Source organism: Micromesistius poutassou (genome assembly GCF_964030765.1).
Source record: "Micromesistius poutassou genome assembly, chromosome: 7".
In the NCBI taxonomy this organism is placed as follows: Eukaryota; Metazoa; Chordata; class Actinopteri; order Gadiformes; family Gadidae; genus Micromesistius; species Micromesistius poutassou.
The window spans coordinates 15,256,763-15,281,171 of record NC_140277.1 but is presented as its reverse complement, the minus strand read 5'-3'; the positions used below and the strand labels follow the sequence as shown (position 1 = coordinate 15,281,171).

At 48.1% G+C, this 24,409-nt stretch overlaps 3 protein-coding genes across 4 annotated transcripts; 1 reads left to right on the top strand and 2 right to left on the bottom strand.

Annotated features, from left to right (window-relative positions):
• The first annotated feature begins 252 nt into the window (after positions 1-252).
• Positions 253-14,974, top strand: fam149b1 (family with sequence similarity 149 member B1). Of its 2 annotated transcripts, XM_084470330.1 has the most exons (16): positions 253-626; positions 1,089-1,205; positions 1,940-2,087; positions 2,988-3,136; positions 4,155-4,298; positions 6,446-6,610; positions 7,158-7,339; positions 8,297-8,436; positions 9,172-9,240; positions 9,810-9,922; positions 10,519-10,755; positions 11,283-11,427; positions 11,853-11,981; positions 13,077-13,158; positions 13,444-13,581; positions 14,002-14,974. In XM_084470330.1, exons 1-16 carry the CDS (start codon positions 580-582, stop codon positions 14,079-14,081), a joined length of 2,085 nt encoding a protein of 694 aa, XP_084326456.1. In that variant the 5' UTR covers positions 253-579; the 3' UTR covers positions 14,082-14,974. The 2 variants fall into 2 exon arrangements, with proteins under 2 accessions (XP_084326456.1, XP_084326457.1); XM_084470331.1 differs by lacking the exon at positions 9,172-9,240.
• A 156-nt stretch (positions 14,975-15,130) lies between these two features.
• dnajc9 (DnaJ (Hsp40) homolog, subfamily C, member 9) lies at positions 15,131-17,671 on the bottom strand. The gene is made up of 5 exons (XM_084470377.1): positions 17,341-17,671; positions 17,007-17,147; positions 16,177-16,431; positions 15,570-15,656; positions 15,131-15,485 (listed from the first exon to the last, which is right to left on the bottom strand). The coding sequence occupies exons 1-5, from the start codon at positions 17,512-17,514 to the stop codon at positions 15,384-15,386; spliced, it is 759 nt and encodes a 252-aa protein (XP_084326503.1). The 5' UTR covers positions 17,515-17,671; the 3' UTR covers positions 15,131-15,383.
• Positions 17,672-19,008: 1,337 nt separating this feature from the next.
• On the bottom strand, positions 19,009-23,779 carry ndnfl (neuron-derived neurotrophic factor, like; the record flags this gene model as incomplete). Its single annotated transcript, XM_084470220.1, has 3 exons — positions 19,009-20,594; positions 21,693-21,817; positions 23,598-23,779. The coding sequence occupies 3 exons, from the start codon at positions 23,777-23,779 to the stop codon at positions 19,009-19,011; spliced, it is 1,893 nt and encodes a 630-aa protein (XP_084326346.1).
• Between the last annotated feature and the right edge of the window lie 630 nt (positions 23,780-24,409).

Here is a 24,409-nt window from a genome sequence, read left to right as displayed (position 1 = left end):
GGACACATCATAGCTCCGTGTCCACAAGGAACGCTGGGGGTTGTAGTCGACGCTTAAACCATGGGACTGTTTTCAGCGCTATCCTAAAATCAACTTCCCAGGAGGCTTTGGAAACACGACATAGGGTATCCATGGTATTCTTGTTATTGTTGATGTGCCACTTATAACCATCTAATCTTCTCTCAAGTGGTTAAATAAAACAACTTCGCTACCTAGGCTTTCCCACCTCTGCTAACCTAGGATGAACAGCTTAAAACGGACTGCATGCTTGAGACCCATTCAGCTGTAGCGGGGATCAGCGCACCCAGCTTGTTCCAAACAAGACAGCTCGCCCACGGCGGCTCACATTTTAGCTCCGTCCACCACACAGCGTTAGCATCTCCGCGCTAGCTTCCATCGACAGAAATGCCCAGCAGCACACGAATGCCCCGTTTCATTACCACGGATGGCGTTGGTCGGCTGCCGGGGTACATGCCAGAGGGTTTGCTTCGGGAGTCAATAGTGGTCATAGAAACATAGGGCGAGCGCAATGATACAGGAGGGTGTCTGCAAATAAAGACGGAGGAGGAGGACGGGAGAATGATTTCACGATACAACCGACGACCCGTATCGCACAAACTAGAGATGTAAGTAGAAACAAAGTCATCTGAAATAACTGTCTTGGTGTCTGTCTTCGGTACCCAGTCAATAGGTGGACACAGACACTGACAGGACCGTCCCACGTGTGCACCTGCTTGTGTGCATCTGGAAGACCCTGGTTCCCTCTCACTGATGATTAATGACGTATCTGTGTACCCACCTAATGGATCTGTCCGCCAACACGTTTACAACAGTGTGGTAGCATTTGTGAGGACCAATGTGTCACACCATCAAGACCAATCTATTGTACATTGCAAAATGTTGCATACTGCTTTGCAATTCTGTATTGCTTAGTTAACTTAATGTGTTGTGACCATACATAACACCTTAGTAGACTTATCATAGACTATCAATACATTGTACGGTGGTCACGTTTGTTCAGTACTTCTACAGTGTAAATCCACCTAATGTATTGACTGTTTTCAACGCCCTCTGTATTGGTTTTCCAGTCGTGGTTTATCACGGAACAGCCTAGACCATCATCCACACCCAGACGAAGTAGATGATGTCCGCACGCCTCAGCACTACCTGCACGACCTACAGGAAGCTGTCTCCACTCACAACAGGTAGATTACCGGGACATGGGCTTTGCTACGTTCAGTGAGATATGATGTTTGACTCGGTTTGACAGTTAGCCAACGGTTTGACAGTTAGACTCGTTACAAGCCCATGTAATAAAAAACAGTACAGGTTAACCCTAACCCTAACCCTAAGTTTTTATGAATTAAAGCATGCATTATAAATGCATGCAGCCTTTCACAGACTGATAAATAAGACAATAAGGCCACCAGGTTGTAAGTGGCTCTAAATATATGCCACTTAGATGCCAGCCATCAGTGTCTGCTGTGGCCATTCAGTAATGGTACACCTTCTTTAATGGACCATTGATTGTCAGGGACTGGTTATATGCAAGACCTGATACCTGAGCAAAATCATTCAAACCATCATATCGGATTGCCGTCTTCTGATTCAAGCAGCTGTGGTAGAAATAATAAATAATTAGCAGGCTGCCTCCATGAAATATTTGGTTACTTAATCATGCTTGTGGTCACATAACATTTAACTGAATACGAATAAGTTTGATAACCTATTCAAATCTTACACCTACATTATGAAGGCTGGTTCCTAGTGTGTAGAAAACCTTTTCACATTTCACCGCAGCCAAGAATCACAAAACACGCTGTTCGCCTCTCTACGGACAACATTTATACAGAAATAATAATTAAAAAAAAAGAATATAATGCCTTAGCATTGATTGTGAATGGGTTGGTTGTATTCCTGCATTCACACATTCCTTTAGTTCACAGACGTCTGCTGCATCCGGACCATCAGACTGTCCCACGGTTGTCACGGGCGACATCAATCATCAGTCGTGGTCGGGCATCCACAGCTACACGGGGACAGGGGTCTCTACGGAGAGGAGCTCCGTCTTCTCCTGGGGCTACGATGTAAGTACACTCCCAGAACAAGGCTGCGTCAGTGGCACATATTTTTGTATTCATTTCTATGTGACAATAATGTTTGTCTCAAACGCATGTTTATAATTTATTCGTCCTGCTTCTCTGTGAAAACTACTACAGACAGAAGTTCATGAGTTCATGACTATACTGTATGTCACACATTTATTTTCAGATTTTATGACTGACTATTCCACTTTAGACTTTCTTGGTATTCATGTGGTTAGACAATCTATCTGAATGTACATAAGTAAGTATAAGTATGCCATCTGCTTGGTACGAACAAACAGTCTCGGATCCCACTGGGAGTTGGTATTCCTGGGTTTAAACCTTGTTCAAGTTCCAGTCATTCCCGCAGAAACAACAAAGACCTTTCTATAACTCTATGATTTATTCATCTTCATGTCCTCACATTGCCTCCCCCCCAAAAAAATAGAGAAATATATAAAATATTTTGAATTGGTTTCGAGGGAATCCATCACAGGCGCGCACGCACGAACGCACGCACGCATGCACACACGCAGACACGCAGACACACACACAGACAGACAGACCTAACTCATCTGTGGGCCTTCATCTCCCTATTTCAAGTGTTTCTTCTTTCCCTCTAGCCGTCTCTTTAGCAAATGCTAAAATGGGACTAGCCCAGGCGGCTTGTCCTACAGCAACCTACTTTGGGATCTCAGGCAGCTATAGGAGCTCACCGACATGCCGTGCTCGGCTTGCTGTGAAACAAACCGAACTCTGCAATGTCATGCCAATAATTGATGAACATGATGCAGCCTTTATGTCTCCAGGTAGCTGAACCATTATTTTGTTGTCGCGCTCTCTCTCTCTCTCGCTCTCGCTCTCTCTCTCTCCCTCTCTCTGTGTATGTCTCTCGTCCCGCAGGAGTTTGACAATGCGGCGTCGCGGCAGGTGCAGCAGATGTTTGAGGAGATTGACAGGGAGCTGTACGAGGGGCGGGGCGGGGCCGGGGGACAGCTCCGCGGCCTGCAGGACGAGTGTCAGCAGTGGGCCACGCGCTTCCCACATTTGCGGTAAAGATACGGCGTCAAAATCACATACATGTATACATACTAGTGCTGTCAGTTAAACACGTTATTAACGGCGTTAACGCAAACCCATTTTACCGGAGTCAATTTTTTAGCGTGATTATTATTATTATTATTATTATTTTTACCCTTTTATTGATGGACAGTCTTCATTGTCTGAGAGATCATTTGCTCCAAGTGTGAATGACTGCTCCAAGTGAGAATGTTAGTGTGAAATTGAACACTACAGTATATGGCAATGTTGTTTTCAATGAAAAAACATTTGCACAAAACAAGCCGATCCACTTTTCCATGTTGATAAGAGCTGATTAAAATGAGAAAAAAAAATGGGACAAAAAGAAATCAAGGGACATTTAGAATAAATAAAAATGTGTGAATAATTGTGAGTTAACTATGACATTAATCGCGATTAAATGTTTTAATCGTTTGACAGCACTAAAACATACATAAAGACACATTTATTTGCGCACACACACATATGTGCACAAACACACACACACACACACACACACACACAAGTGCACATAGAACACATAGCACATTAACATACACCTTAATAAAAAATAAATTTGACCGTGCATTGCATGTATTATGCAATATATCAGAAATTCACAAGCTCTGAAGTCCTGGTTCCTTGCCTATTCTTAGAAGTGCAAATACATTTTGAAAAGACGTCTGTCGTCCACTATGGACTTGCCTGTAAAACCCCACAAGAATCCATCTCGGTACGCCAAATACTGTACACTAATGCATGCATGGGTTTGATCAGAAACCTGTGTGTGTGTGTGTGTGTGTGTGTGTGTGTGTGTGTGTGTGTGTGTGTGTGTGTGTGTGTGTGTGTGTGTGTGTGTGTGTGTGTGTGTGTGTGTGTGTGTGTGTGTGTGTGTGTGTGTGTGCTTGTGTGTGTGTGTGTGCGCACAATACATGATCAATAATACGTTCAGTCTGAACAGTTTTTCAGTTTTAGTGTGTGTGTGTGTGTGTGTGTGTGTTCCCCCACCAGGATCCTGGGCACTCAGCTGGTGTGTCCCAGCGACGAGGGGTTCCAGTGGTACGCCACCTCAGGGAAGTGCAGCTCCAGCCAGCCCGCGGCGGCGGAGACGGGCGGGGCCTCCATGACGCAGGACAAGGACCGACCAGCCACAGAGTGAGCAGTCCCGCCGCCGTCTTGATTGCTGCAGCGACACGGGAATTCTAACCTTAATAAGCATATTTTCCCCCATACCTCGTCGTGTTAATAGTTTGTTGAAAAATCTCCACCTCTGAGAAGGTTACAGTGCAACACCATGTTAATTAACGGTTACGTTTTGGTACCAGACCTTTGTCAAACCGATCCGTTGATCCGCGGCACATGATGTTGTGCCATGGCGAGGTGTAATGTGTACCATTTATATGTTTAAAACATTCAGAGGAAAGTAGAATTTTCAATACAATGTGAAGAAATAACAGTTTTGACAATATGTCAAAGAAGTGTATGTATTGTGTTGGATCGATTTTTTTTTTTTTTTAATGATCAGCTAGCCCAGCTGGAGTAGCGTCATAGCGTCTTGTAGTTCCACTTTGTACCTATAGGCCATGGTCTGTCACTGCCAGTGGTGTACCGTAACAAACAAAGTATGTACTAAGTATTTTTGCTTTGTTACAGTAATGTTTTTCTGTGCACTTTTACTTCCCTACATAATTATTCCATTTTAGTCTGATACCTTTGCAGTGGACTCATCGTTACTCGCCACAAATTAAATTCAGAAAAAATAATGGTATTATCGCGCTAATGTATTATCCTTACGGACTTCTTTACTTTTTTGTATGCTTGCAAATAACTGCTGACCTCGCTGACTATTTACCATTTAGTGACAAGTGGAGTCAGATCAAACCCACAGTAATATAAATTAATTAATGTATATTAAAATAAATACTATTTTCTGCAATTAGCGAAAGCAGCCATATGAACACATCCTCCTCATCCGAAAAAGAGGAGCCCTTTTAAAGCCCCTTTCACACAAAGTTCCCAGTAAATTACTGGGAACACTACTCACACGTGCAGCTACGGTCCGGGACATTTCTTGTGCCCGTTCACACATGGCGTAGCAATGCCGGAATATGGGCCAAGGGACGGACCTGCAGATGGAGATAATGCGATGACACTTTATATCGGAACCTCTTCACTTTCAAGAAATTATTTAAAAAAGGAGCTGGAAAAATAAGCTGTAAGCTTGATATTGTTACCAGATGATCACCCAAAGGCATTTGCTCATTGAGATAAACGTGGATGGAATTACGTCCTGATCGGAGTCTTGAGATTGGTTCGTTTTACTCTAAACTTATGGATGCCAAGCGCCCTAAATCTTGCAGAATGAGAGGAGCCTCCTTATTGCAGAACCTGTCCAGAATAAGATGAGCTGATATCGGATATATCGGATCACCCGAAAACATGCGGCGTACGTGAGATGACACAACCCTTTACGTGCCTCTACCGGCAAAGTGCCTGCTTTCAGTCACAACACAGCCGTACAGGCACTGATCCGGAAATGTTACGTATGTATGTCTTGAGCAGGCAAATAGCCTGTGCTGATATCCCAGAATATCCACCCCAGTTCCAATTCACACATGACCCCATTCAGGAAATGTACCGTAACATTGCAGGGAAAGACTGCATGTTTTTCACTATTTAGCTTCAGTTTTTGATACTTGACTTGACTTTTACTCAAGTCATTTTCAACTAAGATATCTGTACATTTACACAATTGAAACGTTCTAGTCCTTATTTTTACCACTGCGGGCTGCCCCCCCCCCCCCCCTTTATTGTGTAGGACTAATTCGACAGTTGGTCAAATCTTACACCCTTGTTTGCACCTTTCTAAAAACAACAATGGAAGTCTCTCTAAGTATTTCTTTAGAATCTGAATGCCGTTTCACTAGCGGGGGTGATGTGGGGCGGCAGCAGGCCCACGCCCACCGTGTGTCTGGCTCCTCTATGGCTCGCTGTGTATCCGCGGCAGGGCCAGCCTTGCCACCTGACTGCTCTTAGACCATCAATTATGGATGTGCCTGGGTCGGCGCTGGAGTTTTTGTGACCTAGATAGCGTGACTCTCCAGCTATCGGAGTCAGTCAGCTGGGAAGATTAAAAAAAAAAAATCGATCAGACAAACTAAAGTGGATCATGACGTCATGATCCACTTTCGTTATACGACTCCGTGGTCGGAGCTAGGTGCTAGGGACTTGTGCTAGGTCACTTCTATACGCTGATATTTGAGTGTGTGTGTGTGTGTGTGTGTGTTTGTGGGGTCGGGTAGGCTGAATGTCCAGGGGAGGAGAGCGGAGCTGGTCAAGCCCCCCCAAGCAGAGGGGTCGGACGGACCCCGCGACGCCACCGGCGGCTCCCTGGGTCACGACGGGGCCAGGGTCATTATGGCCGAGGGCCTCATGGAGGAGTACCTGGCCTTTGACAGCAGGGACCTGTGAGTGAATGGATCTCCTCACCGGCACCATGTCCTCACTACACCTGTTAAAGTCTTCACGTGTCAGAGGCTTCCCATCCATCGTTTTTTTCATGTCGTCAGCAGCATCATTCAAACATTGTCCATCCACACTGGTACAGAATTTGACCTGTTTCAGTTAATTCCCCGTTTTCAGTCAGCCTTTTGAAATCCCCACTTTCCGGGCGTTTTCCCCGGTTATATTACAAACGCGAGACCAGCTCTTTCAAATGTATCTGCTCGGGAGAGCAAAGAACTAGAGTTTTTGGTGGATGAAAACACCGTTATAGTGTGGATAGGATGCTGGCACAACAGAATAAAATAACCCTCTTCAAACGGAGGGACACAATGCACACTCCAATTCAAAGCTTGCACTATTCTCCGTTTTGCTTTCTATGTCACTGCAATGTTCTTGGCTTTCATATGTGATTGAGATGTGTGAACGGCCACCTAAACCTAAACACACTGTATCTACGCTCCCCTTCTCCGGCCCTCTCCTGGCTTTTGCGCCCCCCCCCCCTCCTCGCAGGGACGAGGAGCTGGAGCAGGAGAGCTCAGAGCTGGACCGGCGGCGGCGCTGCCTGCCCCCGGTGTCTCCGTACCGCTGTCGGCGGCAGGCCGTGTTGGACCTGCTGTTCGATGACGTGTGGAGGCAGCTGGTGGGCTGCATGGGGGAGCTGGTGCAGCGGCACTGGGAGGGATGCGTCTCAGGTGGGGGGCCCCCAGACACCACCACCCCAACCCCCCCGCCCCCTCCTGCTGGCTTCTCTTACATCTGCTCTCATACAAACATGTTTTCTCCTAATCCTTGTGGTTATTAATTTATTATTAATTCATGAATATGACGCATGTGTATTCTTTGAGTGTACATACTTTAGTTGTGTTACCTTTTCTGTGAAAACAGTTAACCTGTATTGGAAGCTGCTTTACTAAGATAAGTTAGTGATATTATTGATTGATTCTTTATCGAGATAAAGTAGTAACTTTATGAATCCCGGATGAGCAATTCGTTATCAATATTAGGAGTGCCACATCGTTACAATACCATACGGTAGTCTCACCAATCATCAGGCTTTAGATAAACAGTCTGATGGCAGACGAGCTCAAATATTGGTCCAGGGGCGTTTCATTACCTTCGGCTTCAAAATCATGTTGCTGGGGGCGGGGATCTGTAGAAGCATGTTACATGGCGTGGAACTCTACTGGGAACTGACAGGCGGAACCACAACAAACGTGATTTGGCTGAACATTGATCTCAGATCAAGAGGAAGATAACTAGACCAATAGCATTGCCTTCACATTGTCGGCAGCCCTCCTTGGCCAACAGCGAGCGCGTACTCAGCCAGCGCTTGTTGCTCGTTGCTCAACGTTTCCCATGGCTGGTAGGAAGACAAGCTAAAGCGTTCTGGCCAGACACCAAAGTCCTTAGACAAAGTGTCTGTATTGGTTGCAAATGAGTTTATCATTGCAGGAATATATCGGTAACAAAGCAGGAAACACTGAGCCCCTTTCCCCCACTTTCTTGTTTCCGTCGCAGTCTTTCCGTTAAGTTCGGCTATAGCGTCGTCAAACTCCCGGATCTGACATCAACCACACACCGAGATGAGATGCAGAATTTGATTGTGTTTCACGCTGAATGTATCAACCGTGTCACTGCGTGATTGACAGACGATGAGAAAAACCTGAGCCCCTGCGGCGAGCAGGACCCCCAGAGCTCCTTCATGCTGCTGTCCGCCCTGCCCACCGCCCTGCTGCCCCGGCTGGACCAGAGCAGGCCGCCCCAGCTCACAGCCACCCCGCAGTCCCAGGTCAGCCCAGGGCACACACACTAGGCCGGGCGTGGGGTATGGGGGTCTAGCCCCGGGACGCTCCTCAGGGATCAGAGTTAAATAAATAATAAAGTATGTCATTAATTGGTGGATTATTTAATCCTAGTACATGTACAGGGTAATATATGAATAGGTTGTGTTGGACATAGTCACTGTCTATGTCAATGCTGTCTACGTTAATAGTGGACTGATATGTTTTTCTCTGTTGCCTGGCCTTTGGCCTTCCTTGGGAAATCTAGGCAACGATATAAACCAGGCCTTTTACATGTGAACTTTAGACATGGTCTTAAGGGGCAGTTTTGGTCCCTTTTAAACATTTAGTGTGTGTTATCGATTGTGTTTGTGTGTTTAACATTTGTTGTTTTAATTCCATTATGCACATGCGTTACATTTGCTATGGGGAATGTGAGTTGTATTCTTTTCAGGGTTGATAAATAAATAGTGTCATAACATCTTTGTTTCCTTAGCAATGAGGTCTTTTGGGCTTTTATCGAACCACCGTTTTTACAACATTGTTTTTTCCGTCATCTGCCTGTAGCACTTTTCACTCTTTTAATAATTCATTAACTTGCCACTCTTCCTTCCCTTCCCATTTCACTTATTTTCCCTTCACCATCTTCACTCCCAACTCCTCTCTGTGTTTCTTTATCTCTTTATCTTATCTCCTTCTCCCTCCTCCTTTATCCTTCGGTCACTCTTTTTCCTCTCTTTAAGAACCCAAAATCAAGGGGCTTAAAGCACAAGTCCAGACGGAAATCCAAAAAGCAGAAAAAGCCATCCACTGTATGTAACCCTTTTCTCCAGAGCCAACATAGTGGCCTACAATGTACACTACGCCAACGGTGGCTCATTATCTTGATTCTAACTGTGCTTGTGCCTGTTGATGGAAACTACACCTCTACCTGCCCGCTTTCAGTATATATGATTTTCACAACAATGTAATGTCTTTTATTGCTCCCCTCGCGTTCACTGTGGCAAAGACTTGGGTGGGTGGATGCTGTTACTCGTTGTTGCGGGAACAGTTGAGTTTCCTGATTGCTTTGCATGAGGAACAACCGCTGTAATTGTAAACGGTGAACGTGGAAGTAACAAACGTGTCATTCAGAAAACAAATGTCTCTAACCATGTGTCTGTTTTTGTCTTTACTTCTGTGCTACGTCCCTCACCTCCTCTTTTCTCGTTTCCCCCCCCCCACTTCTCCACGTCCCAAATCCTCCCTTTACCCTCCCTGTCCCTCCTTCCATCTGCTTGTTCCTACGCCCTGCTTATCCCCTCCATCCATCCCTCCCTCCTTCCCTCCATCTCCCTGTCCCTCTCTGTGGTGTCTCCGGTGGGGGGGGGGCGGTCCTCAGACGACCAGGGTGCCCGTGGGAGCCGCCGCGACCCACCAGAACCTCAACGACCTCATCGTGATCCAAGGCATCCCCCTGCAGCAGAGGAACATGGCCGCCCTGGAGAAAACGCAGTGAGCACACCTTCACGTAGCGCCAAGAACACGCAGGGGCGCTCGCAGCAGAAGGGTTGTAGAGTCGGTGTATATACGATATAGTCCGACGTGGAATGGCTTGTATTGGTTCTCAATGTGTTGATTCCATGTACGAGCCGGTTCCATGTACCATTGCTTGTTGTAACTTATTCAATGCAGATAGAGAGAGAGAGAACCCCTAGGTTCCCCCTAGAGTCAAATGGTGATTTTATTGTGTTCCGTTGAGTTTTTATTCTTCATTATCTTTGTAGACGACTACCAATGGCTGCGGGGTTACTGCTATAACTAACACTAGTAAGCATCATGTATGCCAAACGGATACTGTCACAGTCGAATGCCGGCCTGTTATGTGTTCCTCGTCCCCATAACGTGTGGGCGAGACTAAAACAAGCCACCATCCGCAGCAGGGAGACGCGGCAAAGCCAAAGCACAAACAAGAGGCGATCGCTTCACACATCCAACAGTTCATCCGGTGCTGTGGACAGACACCATCCCGGCCAGCTGGCCATGGGAGGGCGGCGGCGGCGGCGGCGGTCCACTCACACCATGACCTTCTCTCCGCCCCCCCCCCGCAGGGAGCCCGAGGAGCGGCCCGACAGACAGGCGTCCCACCGGCCCGCGTCCAGCGCCGTCCCCTCCAGTAAGTCGCGCCCCCGCCGGCCCCTGGAGCAGAGCTTCTCGTCCCTGCCGCGCCCCGCCCAGTCCTCGCGGCGCCGGAACCCCCCGCCGCGGACCCTCCTGCCCCTGGTCCCGGGCCCGCCGCAGTCCAGCGCCGTGGGCTCCATGGACGAGGTCATACGCGGCACGCGGCTGTGAGTAGGGGCTTGTTTTTTTTTAGGGTGAACGGCTGGTAATAGGGTGATAATGAGGATGGGGAGGCGGGGGGGAACTGCGGGGGAACTGGAGATGGACCAATGGAAACCGGCCTAACTTTCTGACCTGGGTCCGGTGGTCTTGGAGTTGATTGGGGGCGGTTGATTGGGCGCCAGGTCAGCCAATCACTAACCCTAGAGCCTTTCATGGGCAGTTTGATTTCTGATTGCCATTTGCTGTCAAACTACGACTTGGAGTGGAGTTAAAAGCGCATTCTATCAACGCTGGCCACCAGCTTTTTCATAATGTCATGGTGCTATTTGAGGTCATATTCTCAGCATGTGGATAGAAACGGGACTGTAGTCTGTGAGTAAAAATGACTTTCTACTTGGGCCACTGGGGATCGGCCTTTCCACGTGACTGTGGCTGACTGACTGTGTGGTGGGCGGGACCAGGTTTGTTCATCAGAGAGCACTGAGCGTTGTCCTCCTCCTCGGTGCTTAAACGGTGTCCCCCGTCTCCACAGAGCCACGGCCGGCGACCGCCTCGCCCCCCCGCTGACGCCCCTGGGCCGGAACACTCTCCTGCCCCCCATCAGCACGGGAGAGCCAGAGACCCACGCGGCGGAGGCCGTCCCGGGCCATCACGCACCGCACCCTAGGACCTCACAGGTGCAGCCCTCACCTCACCTGAGGCCAGACATAGCCGGGGGAGAAGGCTTTCAGTATAGCCCCCATAGTATTGGCTGCGTGATCGGGTTGGCACCTGGACAGTAGAATGGGTTAACCTGCAGGAATAGACACGGGCTACCTGCAAGAATGTCGACTATTTTGAACACGTCAGGTGTGACATATAATCGCTCTACCACAGGCATCAACCACACACACACACACACTACGCCGTCACTTTGGATAAAAGTGAAATAGTAAAGCGTTGCCAAATAATGGATTGTACACGTGCATCCCAAATACGATATAGTACTGTTTATTTATTAACTGCAATGGCTGTAAACACCTCCCTATGGAGGTGTTTACAGCCACTGCAGTTATTAAAGAGATAGACCACCATTGTAACACTGCGTCTCCGGGCCGTCCAGCGGCAGAAGGGCTCGTCCAGCCGCGCCCACAGCGCCGTGGTGGAGGATGCCGGCGTCTCCCACCACAAGGAGCGCCACCACCTGCTGCTGGACGCCTTCTCCCGCCCCAACACCACCCACACCTACCGGGTAGGACGCCCACAAAAGCCACCCCGCTAAAGTGGGGGGGATTGTGTGAAGTGTAGTACCTGGGCGATATGGCTGAAAGACATATCACGATATAGCTTGATCATATCGATCGATAACTATTGATCATTTTAATGACGTGAAAAGACTAGGAATTACCATGCTGGATTTAAACACTTCTGTTTAACACTTAATGTGACCTTCCACTGTTCTTCATTGATAAATACTCCAATGTCGATACAACAATGAAAAACACTCAAATGTTGTAAACCGTGTTTGTGTAACAAACCCAGCTGCTAGATTCGGTGGACCAGTCTGTTATCGATATATATTGAACATGTTTTATATTGATATTGATCAAAGGTCTTATCATGATACAATCATTTATTGTTTTATTGCCCAGGCCTAATCCAGAGAGATTAAGCTTGTTTAAGCATCCTATGTTATGTTTTTTTCCTTAGCATTAAAGGAGAATCTAGGGATTTTCCATCTGGACCCTATTTCCCAATCATTTTCGGTGTAAGGGGCTGATGCAGACAATTCTTGTTTAAATTGGTCCAGTATTGTTGGAGAAAGCTGCAGCTGTAATCTGCGAGAAAAAAAAAACGGGCTGCATTCCAATGTAATCCTTTGGGGAAATACGGCCCTGTCAATGTACAGTACGTCCTCTTAAAGTTCTTGTATTTGCTACCGACTGGCTCAGAACACATTCTAACATTATGGATCCCTACTGAGGAATACAACTTTTTCATTCACCTTTTGCTTGATCCGGTCCAACTTTTAGTTGGCGTCCATTGACAGAAGTGCTATTGCTCCAAAGGACTTACATTACAGATTTCAGCAGCATCGCTCTCACTCAAAACTGGACCATTTCCAAAAGGTTTGGTTTATATTAGTCCCTTAAACCTTAAATGATGGGGAAACAGGGTTCACGTTCTCCTTTAAGGCCCCAGCTGGTTTAACTCATTTACTTTGATCTTTTGATTTGATGAATTAACCAAAATAAAAAAAAGTGATTATATTTGAGTGATTTATATAGTGATTATAAAGTCATTATATGCAACCACAGTTGATTTGGTTTTGATTCCCGCCCTGCAGTCGGACACGCCGTACCGCCGGTCTTTCACGGTTCTGGACAACATTGGTCAGGGCCGACAAGGCAGGGCGTCCGTTGGCGTTGGTGAGCACAAAAAATACCAAAGCAGTTCACTGATACACTTCTGAAACAGTGAATAATTCTCCATCGAATGTATGGTTAAAAGTCTTGCAGTCCTGCACTGATATGAATGATTGTTATTGGACAACAACAAATCCAAGCCAAGGGCAGCAGGCTCTGCTCTGAAGCTACTGAGCTTATTAAACACTTAATTATGCATTCATGCTTTTGAATACATAATGTATACTCGGTCTCAATAGGCCATAACGTTGATAACATATTCATGTATTCATTGTGGTTTTTCCTCAGACTCTCTTGGCATTGGCGTGACGGGCATCAGTCTGGGCATCAGCAGCTCTTCCTTCTTAGACTCCTTTTCCCATCATCCCCTTGGCCACTCGCCCATTGAAGATGAAGAGGAGCCAGTCACGGCCGCCCCTCTACCAGGTCAGCATAGTAGACCGCTCTGGGGTAAACCCTCAGAAGCCCTCGGTTTCCGGTAGACGTACACGGGTTTCTTTTTGGCTCGAGTCAGTACAAAAGTGCATGCTAAAGTAGCTCTGTAAAAAATGCAGTGCAAATACACTGACATACATTCTAGGGAAAAAATGAACATCATTGGATGAAATCAGTGGCGTGTTAAAGCTCAAAATGAAGAATCAACTTGCTTTCAAAATTGCAATCCTCATGTCAATAGTGGTAAGGGGGGGGGGTTAGGTTTGAATCCCAGCCGAAAAGCTTCTGGGTTCGAATCCCAATCCCTACCTGCCGACGTCCTCGAACGAGACGCGCCCAAAGGATGAGAGCGTCTCCTCCGCAGGTTAATAGTAAAGTAAGACTGAATGTAGTGTTCTTCCTTTATCTCAGCGGTGCCAGGGCCTGCCATGCCTACGCGGGGCCACCCCCGAGGTGCTGCGTCCTCCAGAAGCAACCGACCGGGCTTCTGACCACTCCCACTCCCACCCCAAATCTCCGCCCACCAACGAGCTCCTGGCCTCTTCATAGCGCCGAGCGAACCTTTTGCAGCGACCATCTGTGCCCTTGAACGCGTTTGTTCAACAGCAGTAGCACAAACTCTTTTGGGGGGGGGTGGTGGTGGTGGTGGTGGGGAGGAGAAGTCTTCTTTTACCGACCTCCAACCTTATTTTGATTTGGGGGTCGTCGTTGTCATCATTTCACTATAAATTCAGCTCATAAAAGCTGCCAAAGACGGTCCTACATCGACACACAAACTCGGTTTTGTTCTCGTGTATATTGTGTACAATTGCGTATCAATCTTTAATTTAAAACGTAGTGAACTTTAACGTTAACGCGTGGCATCGTCCGCTGGAGAGACCCATCGTCCAGGTAAATGACTATGCAGTTAGGAGCACATCTAACCCCAGGTGGACGGGGAGATGAAGCACTTTTTTAGCCTCCGCCCAGAGGGGCAGGCTGTACCGTACTGTATATTTAAAAGACCTTCCACTCTTAACAACCTTTGGAGAGAAAAAAAATATTATTTAACAGTGTCATGCTCTTTTATTATGGAATTATTTACTATTAACTACAGAGAGTGGGGGAGTATGCCATCTAGAAGTTAACTAAGGGAGTATGTTTCAGCATTTACACACAGATGGGATGGTTCACCACCTTTTAAAGCCATGTGCTGCATCAACGTGAGCACTACCTATCCAGGAAAAACACCTGTACATACATTAAGGAAGTCATTTGGGGCTACGATGTTACATTTGATGTATGTATAAACGGACTCCCATCCATTTCTATGCTCTGAATACATGCTGTACATTGTATCTCGTGTGCAAAAATAAATCTTGAAAGTCGGTGTATTAAATCTATAACAATCTCCATCACCATTTTGTTAATATCCAGGCTGAAATGTACTTTCTCCATTGACAGGGAGTTCAATACAGTGTGTATCATGTCTTGTATTCAGACAATGCTTGAATGGCATTCCATTATACCAACAAAATTAACTATACATAGTTTTAAAAATTACAGATTTTATTAGGCGTTTCCAAGACTTTGGGATGCAGTGGCAACATGTGTAATTAAACTGACATTTAGAAAATACAAACAGGCAGGCACATATTTATATATATTAAAGGGCAAGTAAAAGAGAAAAATACAACTTATTTTCCCGCCTACTTTAAGCTAATTGTTATTGGTCGGTTTGGAACAACAAGCACGATTCATTTAAACTATAAACATAACTTTAAAGAAACAAACACTAGAATACATCACAATGATCACTTCTTTCCCCTCCGAGTCTTCCCTCCTTTTTTGGAGTATTTGGCCTCCAGGTCTGACAGGAAACTGTTGAAGTTCTGTTCTCTGGACTGCTTTCTTTGCTGTAAAAGTAGAACAAATATTGTTGCTCCAGCCACGGCTGACTGTGTGTGCGTGCATGAGTGCGCGTGTGTGTTGTTACGTACCTTTATCATCATAGCAAGGCCGTCCTCTTCATCACCAAGCCCCAACTCTTTCTTCATTTCTTCTGCTTCTACTCGCTCTTTATCAGCCTAAACGATAAATACATGATCAATAAGATCAGTCCAAACGGTGCTTCAGTTAAATGTGTGTGCTTGCATGCCCCTACCACCACCACCACCACCCTTTGCACAACCTGCCATCTTGCATGTTCATGAAGACATTTACAAACATGCGCCTGACTGACTCATACTAATGGAACCAAACCCTAAAACGACTGACGCAGTGGGTTAAATAGCAGCGCTTTGCATTGACCCTGGTCCAAATCTCATCGTGAATGCACAACGTTTGGAAAAAAAATGCAGCATACCATGCAAGTACGGGCTCAAATTGACCTACATGGCTTAAACGAGCCGCCCACCCGTTATTGGATATTTTTGTCAACAAGTCGGTCAATTAAATATTTTGACTACAACCACCCAAAATCTACTTGTGAGGTGAACGGAGACTGAAGCCCTGTCCCTAAATGAAGAACAACAAAGCCTCAGGGCGGGGGGGGGGTTCGGTGTAACCTCCAACGCCCGCCGCCGCCGCCGCCGCCGTCATGCTCACCCTCTTCCTCCGGGCCCTGGTCTTCTTGGCGCTCTCCTTGGTGAAGGCCGGGAACGCGGGCACCTCGTCCGCCTCGATGGCCTCGCGGAGGATGCCGCAGAGCCGGGGCTCGTCCTCCACGGTGCCGCACATGGCCGAGCTGGTGATGAGGTCCATGTCGCCCTCGTGCTTCACGTACAGCTTGAGGAGGTCCTCGCGCTCCTCGGCCGAGCCCTGATACTTCTTCTCAAAGTCCAGGATGTCCTTCAGCGTGATCTGAAGGAACGCGGCGAGGCGGGGAGATGGTGGTTAGACACCCGAAGCATTAGGCGCAGGGACACACTATTACACCCACAGAGGCAGCGACCTCTCACACGGTGTTATAACACAGTGGGACGTCTGCTTAACGTTCCCTATTGGCCAGATGCAAGTAAGGAAATCTGTAAGAAGTCGTTGTGATAGACTTTTGTTGTGCGGTAGCACTGCAGGTGAAGAGGTTTGATTCTTAACTACGCAACACCATTACACCTCTATTCACTTGCCTTTGGCTAGTGTCTCCCTTTATGTGCCCGTGTTTAGTTTTAAATGTTCTCTTTTTCTGCATTTCTTAATTTATTTTAACTATAGTCCCTTTTTGTTTTGTGCCTTTCTGTTTTTACTAATTGCACTCTATTGTGAAGCACTTTGGTGCGGCTAAGCCGTCTGTAAATGCGCTATATAAATAAATTGACATTGACATCCGAATTGTCGGGACGAAGGAGATGGTCGTTTTGTGTACATGAAGAAATGACAATGGCCCGCTGAATACTAGCACACGAGTCCTATTGATTCCATCCGTAGTGAGGTGGTACCGTTGGGAACAGCACTCTCCAGTAGTCGTCCCAGCATCTCTCCTTTGTCAGCGTGTCGCTCTCCTCGTCCACCACACCCGTCTCATCGTAGACAGCCCTCTGCTCCGCGTCACTGAGCACGGCGTACAGCTTCCCCAGTACCTGTAGGACAACACACACACACACACACACACACACACACACACACACACACACACACACACACACACACACACACACACACACACACACACAGTCAGTCCACATCCCTCAGTACCACCACGCCTGGCCATCGTCGTCTTGCTAGCTCTCTAAACGTTTGTCTCAAGGTCGTAAATCGACACTGTGATCTCACCTGGAATTTCTCGGTGGCCAGCGGGTCATCGGGAGCGCGGTCTGGGTGCACCTGGAGGGAGACCTTGTAGTAGCTGCGGCGGACCTCCGCCTCGGTGGCCGTCTTGTCGACGCCGAGCAGGTCGTACAGGCTGGCGGTCTGGAACAACTCTTGACATTTTTCAAGCAGACCCATTCTGCCGCTTTCGAGGCGTCTTCGCGTCGGGCGTTTTGCTAACCGGCCACCCGCGAACTAATGTCAGTAATAGTTTTTTTAATGCTTCTCAAAACGGCTTTTTAATCAAGATATTGATGTCAAATACCGCCTCCACTGAGAGTTCTTCCTGTGGCTGTTGTGTACATGTTCATTTGGCGCGCTGAGGTGCGTGGTTACGTAAAATGACGTACATGCGTAGTACAAGCGAGCGCTCCTATTGGTCATTGAGTACCGCGTCACTAAGAATAATATTATGATTTAATAATACTATATATATTATTATAGAATTAATAACAACTAATTTTATATAAAAATTAATTCTCTATAATATTGTATTTATCTATATATTTTTTTAATGTATATATTTCCTTTATTTATATTTATAGATAAACATAAGAGAAATTGCGACCAAATTCTATTGTGATATCCAAGATTACTGTGGATTTATTTCACGTTTATTAACACTACAGCGCACTACAGCACTACAGCTTTATGAATAAAATGAAACTGAGATGTCTCTGCCTAACATCGGGTATGTGTTGTTGATACACTTTTACGTTTTATTAGTGAATTCGACAAGGACAAGAATACATCATGAACTCACAATGTCATTTTCACCGCTTCATGCAAAAGCATAAGAATACCCCGACTCCGAGCTAAGCATCTTTAGATTGCATTCGTCTTTGTTGAAATGCCTGTACATTGTGCAGCCCTAGCAATAGACTGTAGATACCATACCTTTGAAGTTCCTCCAATCACATCCCCATCTGTTCCTGTTGCATATTTGGCACAGTCGTTATTGTAGTTTCTGCATTTATTATCTGTCAACAAAATCTTCAACTCTCCTTTGTACTCACAAACAAAATAAGCATTTGGACAACTGGCACATCATTATCTTGATTTACAACAACAGCGAAAAGACAAAAAACCACAAGAGTTGGAATATTAAATGGACTTAATTCTGCTGGTGTATGTGTGTTTCTCTGTGTGTGTCAAGTGTGTGTGTGTGTGTGTATGTGTGTGTGTGTGTGTGTGTGTGTGTGTGTGTGTGTGTGTGTGTGTGTGCTCCTCAGCCAATCCAGTGGCATGGGGAGAATTGCTAGGGCGTGTCACGTTAACAGTCTTTCCAAAACAGTCCTGTGGTTTGGTCATCATGGTAAAACCATCAGTCTTTTGGGTATGGTTCATGGCTGATGCCTCTCAGTCCTTCTCTCTCTCTCTCTGCCCCTCTTTCACATCTCTCTCTCTCTCTCTCTCTCTCTCTCTCTCTCTCTCTCTCTCTCTCTCTCTCTCTCTCTCTCTCTGCCACTCTTTCTCTCTTCTCTCTCCTCTCTATCTCTCTCTCTGTCTCCCCCGTTCTCTCTCCCTTTCTCCCTCACTACTCTTTTCCTCTGCTCTCTGCTCTCTCTCTCTCTCTCTCTCTCTCGCACTTCCACAGTTCACGCTTCCGCCTGCAGGGGGCAGCAGCTCAGCTCAGCACTCCCTCCTTGTCCTGATGGTCTTGCTGACATACTTGACGGCGATCCCCCAGCGTCTCATTAGGTAGACATCAAACACGTACGCCCTGCCTGGCTCCAGGCCCCCTATCACAGCTGTGGTCACGGCCCTCCTGGGGTTCAGCTCCTGGAAGTACTTGCAGAGAACTTGCTCCGTGTCGGGGCGGGACTCGGGCCCCAGGCAGGGGGCGGTGGCGGTGGCGGCGGCAGCGGCGGCGGCGGCGGGCGCGGTGCCGTCCCCCCAGGGCCCCTCCGGGGGTAGCATCCGGCGGTAGACGCAGTACAAGCTGCGCTCCTCCGTGCCCATCCAGGCCAGCGTGACGCTGCTGCAGCCGCGCAGCCGCTTGAAGGACTTGATCTGCAGGGTGGAGGGCAGCGAGGGCGCCCCCATGCGGTGGTACGCCGACGAGGCCTGCAGCTTCACCCTCAGGCCCCGCCCGCCGCCCGCCGCCGCCGCCGCCGCCACCGCCGCCGCGTCTCGCTCCAGGTGCACCAGGTACGACGAGCTGCCGTGGAGCCACACCTGCACCAGCTCCTCCCCCAGCGCCTGGGAGCTCAGCACCCGGCCCTTGGTCGACACGGTGACCTTCACCCTTTGACCTTTGGACGACCCGCCGCCGCCGCAGCTCTGCAGGGTGAGCAGGCCGTTCTGCTGCCGGCCCCGCGGGCGGAAGCTGAAGAGCTGCTCCTCCGTGTGGGCGGCGGCGGCGGCGGCGGGGGAGTCGCCTCGGAAGCTGACCCAGCGGAGCTCCCCCTCCCGCAGCGGGGCCACGGCGGGCCGCGCCTCCTCGTGCGTGCGGGCGAACGTCCCCGTGTACGCCGCGCTGGTGCCGTTGGCCGCGTCCACCGCAAAGACGTCAAAGTAGTACTGCACCTCGGGGAGCAGCTCGGAGACGGTGCACACGTTCTCCGCGCCGCGGCACGCGCACGCCGGGGCGGCGGCGGCGGCGGCGGCGGCGGCGGCGTCTCGGAGGGCGGGAGGGGGCTCCGGCCGGGTCTCCCTGCGGTAGGACCCCTTCCGCTGGGACTGCTGCTGCTGCTGCTGCTGCAGCGGCCCCCACCATCGGTCCTTCGTCAGCGGCCACAAGCCGGTCCCCTTCCCCGGTGCGTCCTTCCTCGCCCCTCCTCCTCCTCCTCCTCCTCCTCCTCCTCGTCCGGGGGGCTTGTCGGCGGCCGCGTCCTTCCGGGGGCCCTCCCGGGCGGCGCACATGCTGGGGTAGTTGTGGTGGGGGTTGACCAGCACGCAGTAGTCGTAGCCCTTCCTGGCCACGGAGGGGCTGGGCTCCCAGCTGAGGGTGACGCTGGTCATGCCCACGCCCAGGATGTGCACGCGGGGGTCGGCCGGCAGCTGGGGGAAGGCCCCCGAGGTCCCGGGGCCCACGTGGAGGTGGACCTCGGCACGAGTGTCCTCCTCCTTGGAGCGCAGCCTCAGGACGTAGACGGAGGCGGCGGCGTGGGGGGCGCCCGTGTAGGTGTCCACGGCGTTGCCCGTGTAGCCGTAGATCTTGTCCTCGGTCCCCGGGCCCCGCCACCAGACCTCCGGCGCGCTCTTCTTGCTGCTCCCTGTTTGGGGCAGGAGACAACGAGTTAGAGAGTTAGAGAGTTATTTTAAGGGAAGAGGGAAGCCGCAGATTAATATCTTACAAAGGTTTTTAGGGGTCCGGTTCCGTCTCCCTTCAGCAGAGACATTTCTTTGAAAAGAACCAAATGCCGGCGATCAAAGTGAATAATTCAAACTAGCGAATGAGGGCTCATGGGTTCTGGATTTGAATGATTTATGTGTCACTTTATAAAGTCCTAAAAATGTTGCACCATGTAGAGTTAGGGTTAGTTAGTACTCTGCTCACTTCAGAAGGGAAGGTGCCGATTGAAGATGGCTTTGGTAGGTTTTTGACTTTCAGTAATTATGAAAAGATATTCACTTGTGACATTCATTGGCCTAACTTTATCCATTTCATTACCATAACTCTCTGGTGCATATAATTCCTTTGTGTGCACAGAGAATCCGCCAACGGAAATACGAGGTGTGTGTGTGTGTGTGTGTGTGTGTGTGTGTGTGTGTGTGTGTGTGTGTGTGTGTGTGTGTGTGTGTGTGTGTGTGTGTGTGTGTGTGTGTGTGTGTGTGTGTGAGCGTGTGCGTGCGTGTGCCAGAGAGTGAGACAGAGTGAGTGAGGGAGCACATTAGATATTTATGAAATCAGATAACCTGATAGCATCACACTCACAGTCAATCCTATCTTTGCCGCTCGATATCTCAACCAGAGAGATAGTCAATATGATGGCGCATGGCATCTGGCAAAACTCATATTATTTACTGTGTGCATGATTGACGTCATTGTAGGCCTACGCTGGATACAAGTTCATTGATGGATAAAAAAGGTGCATTCAGGCACATTCATCGCAATGAGCAAAATAAATGTGCAAATAAATACCTGCAAATGTGTGTGTGTGCCCCTGTCTGTACGTTTGTATATATGTGTGTGTGTGTGTGTGTGTGTGCCTTGGTCTGTATGTGTGCGTGTGTGTGTGTGTGTGTGTGTGTGTGTGTGGTGGACTGTGTGTGTGCATGTATGTAAGTGTGCATGTGTGTATGTGTGTGTGTGTGTGTGTGTGTGTGTGCTTGTGTCTGTATGTGTGCATCTGTACATGTGTGTGTCTCACATGGCTGGCTCTTGAAGGGTCTATCCTTGATGGTGCGTGACGTCAGGCTCCATTCCAGGGGTGCGTCACAGGGACTGACCGTCACGGCCATCATCACCGCCTTCTTCTTCAGTGTGAAGTAAAGCCTAGAGCGGACCAACCACACGGCTTAAAACGGAGACCTTCCTCTGATTGTCTCCTCCACATGCCCCAAGGTGACTTGAAGGTGAGCCTGCATTGACTTTTTACTTCTTCTGATGGATATCTGGGTGTTAAGTCATTTATCAGATGCTTTTCCCCCAAAGTGACTTTGAGAGATTTCAGATATAGGTCATTAAAGGTTAGTTTCAAGAGCTATTATTTGAGGCTGATTTGTTAGACATTGTCTAGCCATGCATCAGCTATTAGTGAGTGAAATGCGCTGTGAGGATATGTTTCAAATTGATTGCGCCCGCCTCTGTATTAGCCCATTTAGATGTTTGCCCTGCTCCTAGCTCCTTCCTGACCTGATCAGGGCTTTCCTTCCTTCATTGGTTGAGAGAATCCATCTTGCCTGTCGGTCACACGTGCGTGAAATGCAACACAATGCTATTTTCTGCTCTCTCTCTCTTTACTACTCTGGAATTGTACATAGAGCAGCTTTAACAAGCAGGCAGGGGGTGAGCTAGGGCTGCTCACTCGTGGATGCAGGCTGTCTGCTCGGACGGACATTGGGGATCAAACCAAGAACCTTTAGGCTGGGAGTCGACCACACAAGCCACTACAAAATCCTTCCCCCTTGCCTAATGGCTGAAATGATCTACAATTCTTGCTAAGCATTTCTATTTCTATTTCATGGGTCAAATGCAATCATGTGTGGATTCTAAATATGCATGTGGCATGGCAGCTTGCAATGGCAAGAAATAGAGACTGGTGTTGCCTACATAGTCATTATTGTGCCACTACCAGTCTTTTGGATTTGACCATTATATCTCAGTGAGTCTCATGTCAGTGAGTTTTATAATTATAAGTAATAGAGTGCAGGCTAACCAGGAGATTAGTGTGGTGCAAGGTGTCTCACACATCCCTCCTTCCTTCGTTCAGTTCAAATGTCATGTAATCCAACACCCACAGACCAGTGGTTGCACGGTTGACTGTGCACTGATATATTACAAACATAACAAAACCAGCAGCCCTTTTTGATCTGATTCTGCTGCACATATTGAAAAAAAAAAAAGAAGTAAAAAAAACGAAGCAGATACCATCATTAATGATGACACATTGGCGGTAAAATGGTGATGTGCTCATTTATACTTCTGTATCCGTACTAAAATAATTGTACGCAATGTGGTGCAGATGGCTGTGTGTTCTAAAACAGATGCCTTGCAGTGTTATTCTCAAGGACGCCTTGTCACTTGTCTAATTGAGTGATTAATCCATGGTTTATCATTGTTTTCCCTCTGTTATTTACAGAGGTTCCCTGCTGCATGACTGCACAGATAAACAGCCTGGGAGATGTGATTCTCTGTTTGTAGTTAAGCCTGTTCAGTCCTAAGACCTATTAATAAATGACAGAAAGAAGATTAAGTATACAATAAGCACAACTCATTATCCCAAACATTTGAGTTAGAAAATTAGTGAGGCCTATATTAACAATGAAAACCTAATTATGTAATTACTATATGGCTAATCAGTTTGACTTTCAAATTGTCATTATTACATTTAAGTTTTTTCTCTCTTCCATTATATCATCTGGTTAGTAGATTTGACTTTACATTTTTCTTCATGAAGATATGTTTTTAATTTGCAGTTAATTGACGAGGAGTAAAAACAGATAAATGAATGTAAATGTTGAGTACACTTAATACTCCATTCTCTCTCTCTCTCTCTCTCTCTCTCTCTCTCTCTCTCTCTCTCTCTCCATCTCTCTCCCCCTCTCCCCCTCACCTGCGGGTCCGTCCCTTGGGCAGGGCCACGGTGGTGACCCTCCCCTCCTCCAGACCCACGGTGGGCCTCAGCGGCACCTCGTTTTCGGGGGCCAGGGCGCTGGAGTGCGCCGGGGGCCAGCGCACGCCGCAGACCAGAGCGAGGGCCACGCTGAAGGCCCACGCCACGCCCCTGAGCTCCATCACCTTCTCTCTCTCTCTCTCGCTCTCTCTCGCTCTCTCTCTCTGTTCCTCAATGGGTTCGCGTCCCTCGTCCGTTACCAGGGCCTGGAAAGGGCAGGAAGTGGAAGGTCAAGTCCGTCCGTCAGCGTCTCGTCAGGGCAGCCTGGGGATGTGCGGGCGTACTTCCATCCCTCGCGCGGGGCAGTAAAGCGGTCCAGCGGCCTGATCATTCATTAATGCGAGGAAACATTCCTCACTACTCAGACAGAATTATTCATGCAGGGGGGGAAAGGAAAAAAAGTAATTGCAAATGCTATATTACTCTGGGAAGCCAGAGGAGTGGAGTGTGGCACAGCTTGACACACACACACACACACACGCGCGCGCCGGAAAAACACATATACAAACAACCGACCAACCCACCCCCCCCCCTTTTCAAAGGCATAATCAGGTTTTCGCTCTCCGTCGTCGTATGTTCTATTCTTGGCGATGCGTTTCGGTGGATTTCTACTTGAAATCATGTTTTCTTTTTTAATATATAAGGGCTGTTCGCTAGACGTGATACCCCTCTATGTTCCGGGAAGCTCTTTTGATCTCATGAACGGCGGTACCTGATGTTGTTGTGGTGCGGCATCATCCAATAATCACACA

What these genes read in the sequence shown, in the direction of transcription:
- fam149b1 (XM_084470330.1), top strand. Translation starts at nt 580, where the DNA reads ATGATTTCACGATACAACCGACGACCCGTATCGCACAAACTAGAGAT. An exon ending in TCTTCTCCTGGGGCTACGAT is followed by an intron (nt 2,088 to 2,987) that starts GTAAGTACACTC and finishes CTCGTCCCGCAG; the next exon opens with GAGTTTGACAATGCGGCGTC. An exon ending in CAGCCACCCCGCAGTCCCAG is followed by an intron (nt 8,437 to 9,171) that starts GTCAGCCCAGGG and finishes CCTCTCTTTAAG; the next exon opens with AACCCAAAATCAAGGGGCTT.
- dnajc9 (XM_084470377.1), bottom strand. Translation starts at nt 17,514, where the DNA reads ATGGGTCTGCTTGAAAAATGTCAAGAGTTGTTCCAGACCGCCAGCCTG. An exon ending in TGGCCACCGAGAAATTCCAG is followed by an intron (nt 17,148 to 17,340) that starts GTGAGATCACAG and finishes GTTGTCCTACAG; the next exon opens with GTACTGGGGAAGCTGTACGC. An exon ending in GGAGAGTGCTGTTCCCAACG is followed by an intron (nt 16,432 to 17,006) that starts GTACCACCTCAC and finishes GCGTTCCTTCAG; the next exon opens with ATCACGCTGAAGGACATCCT.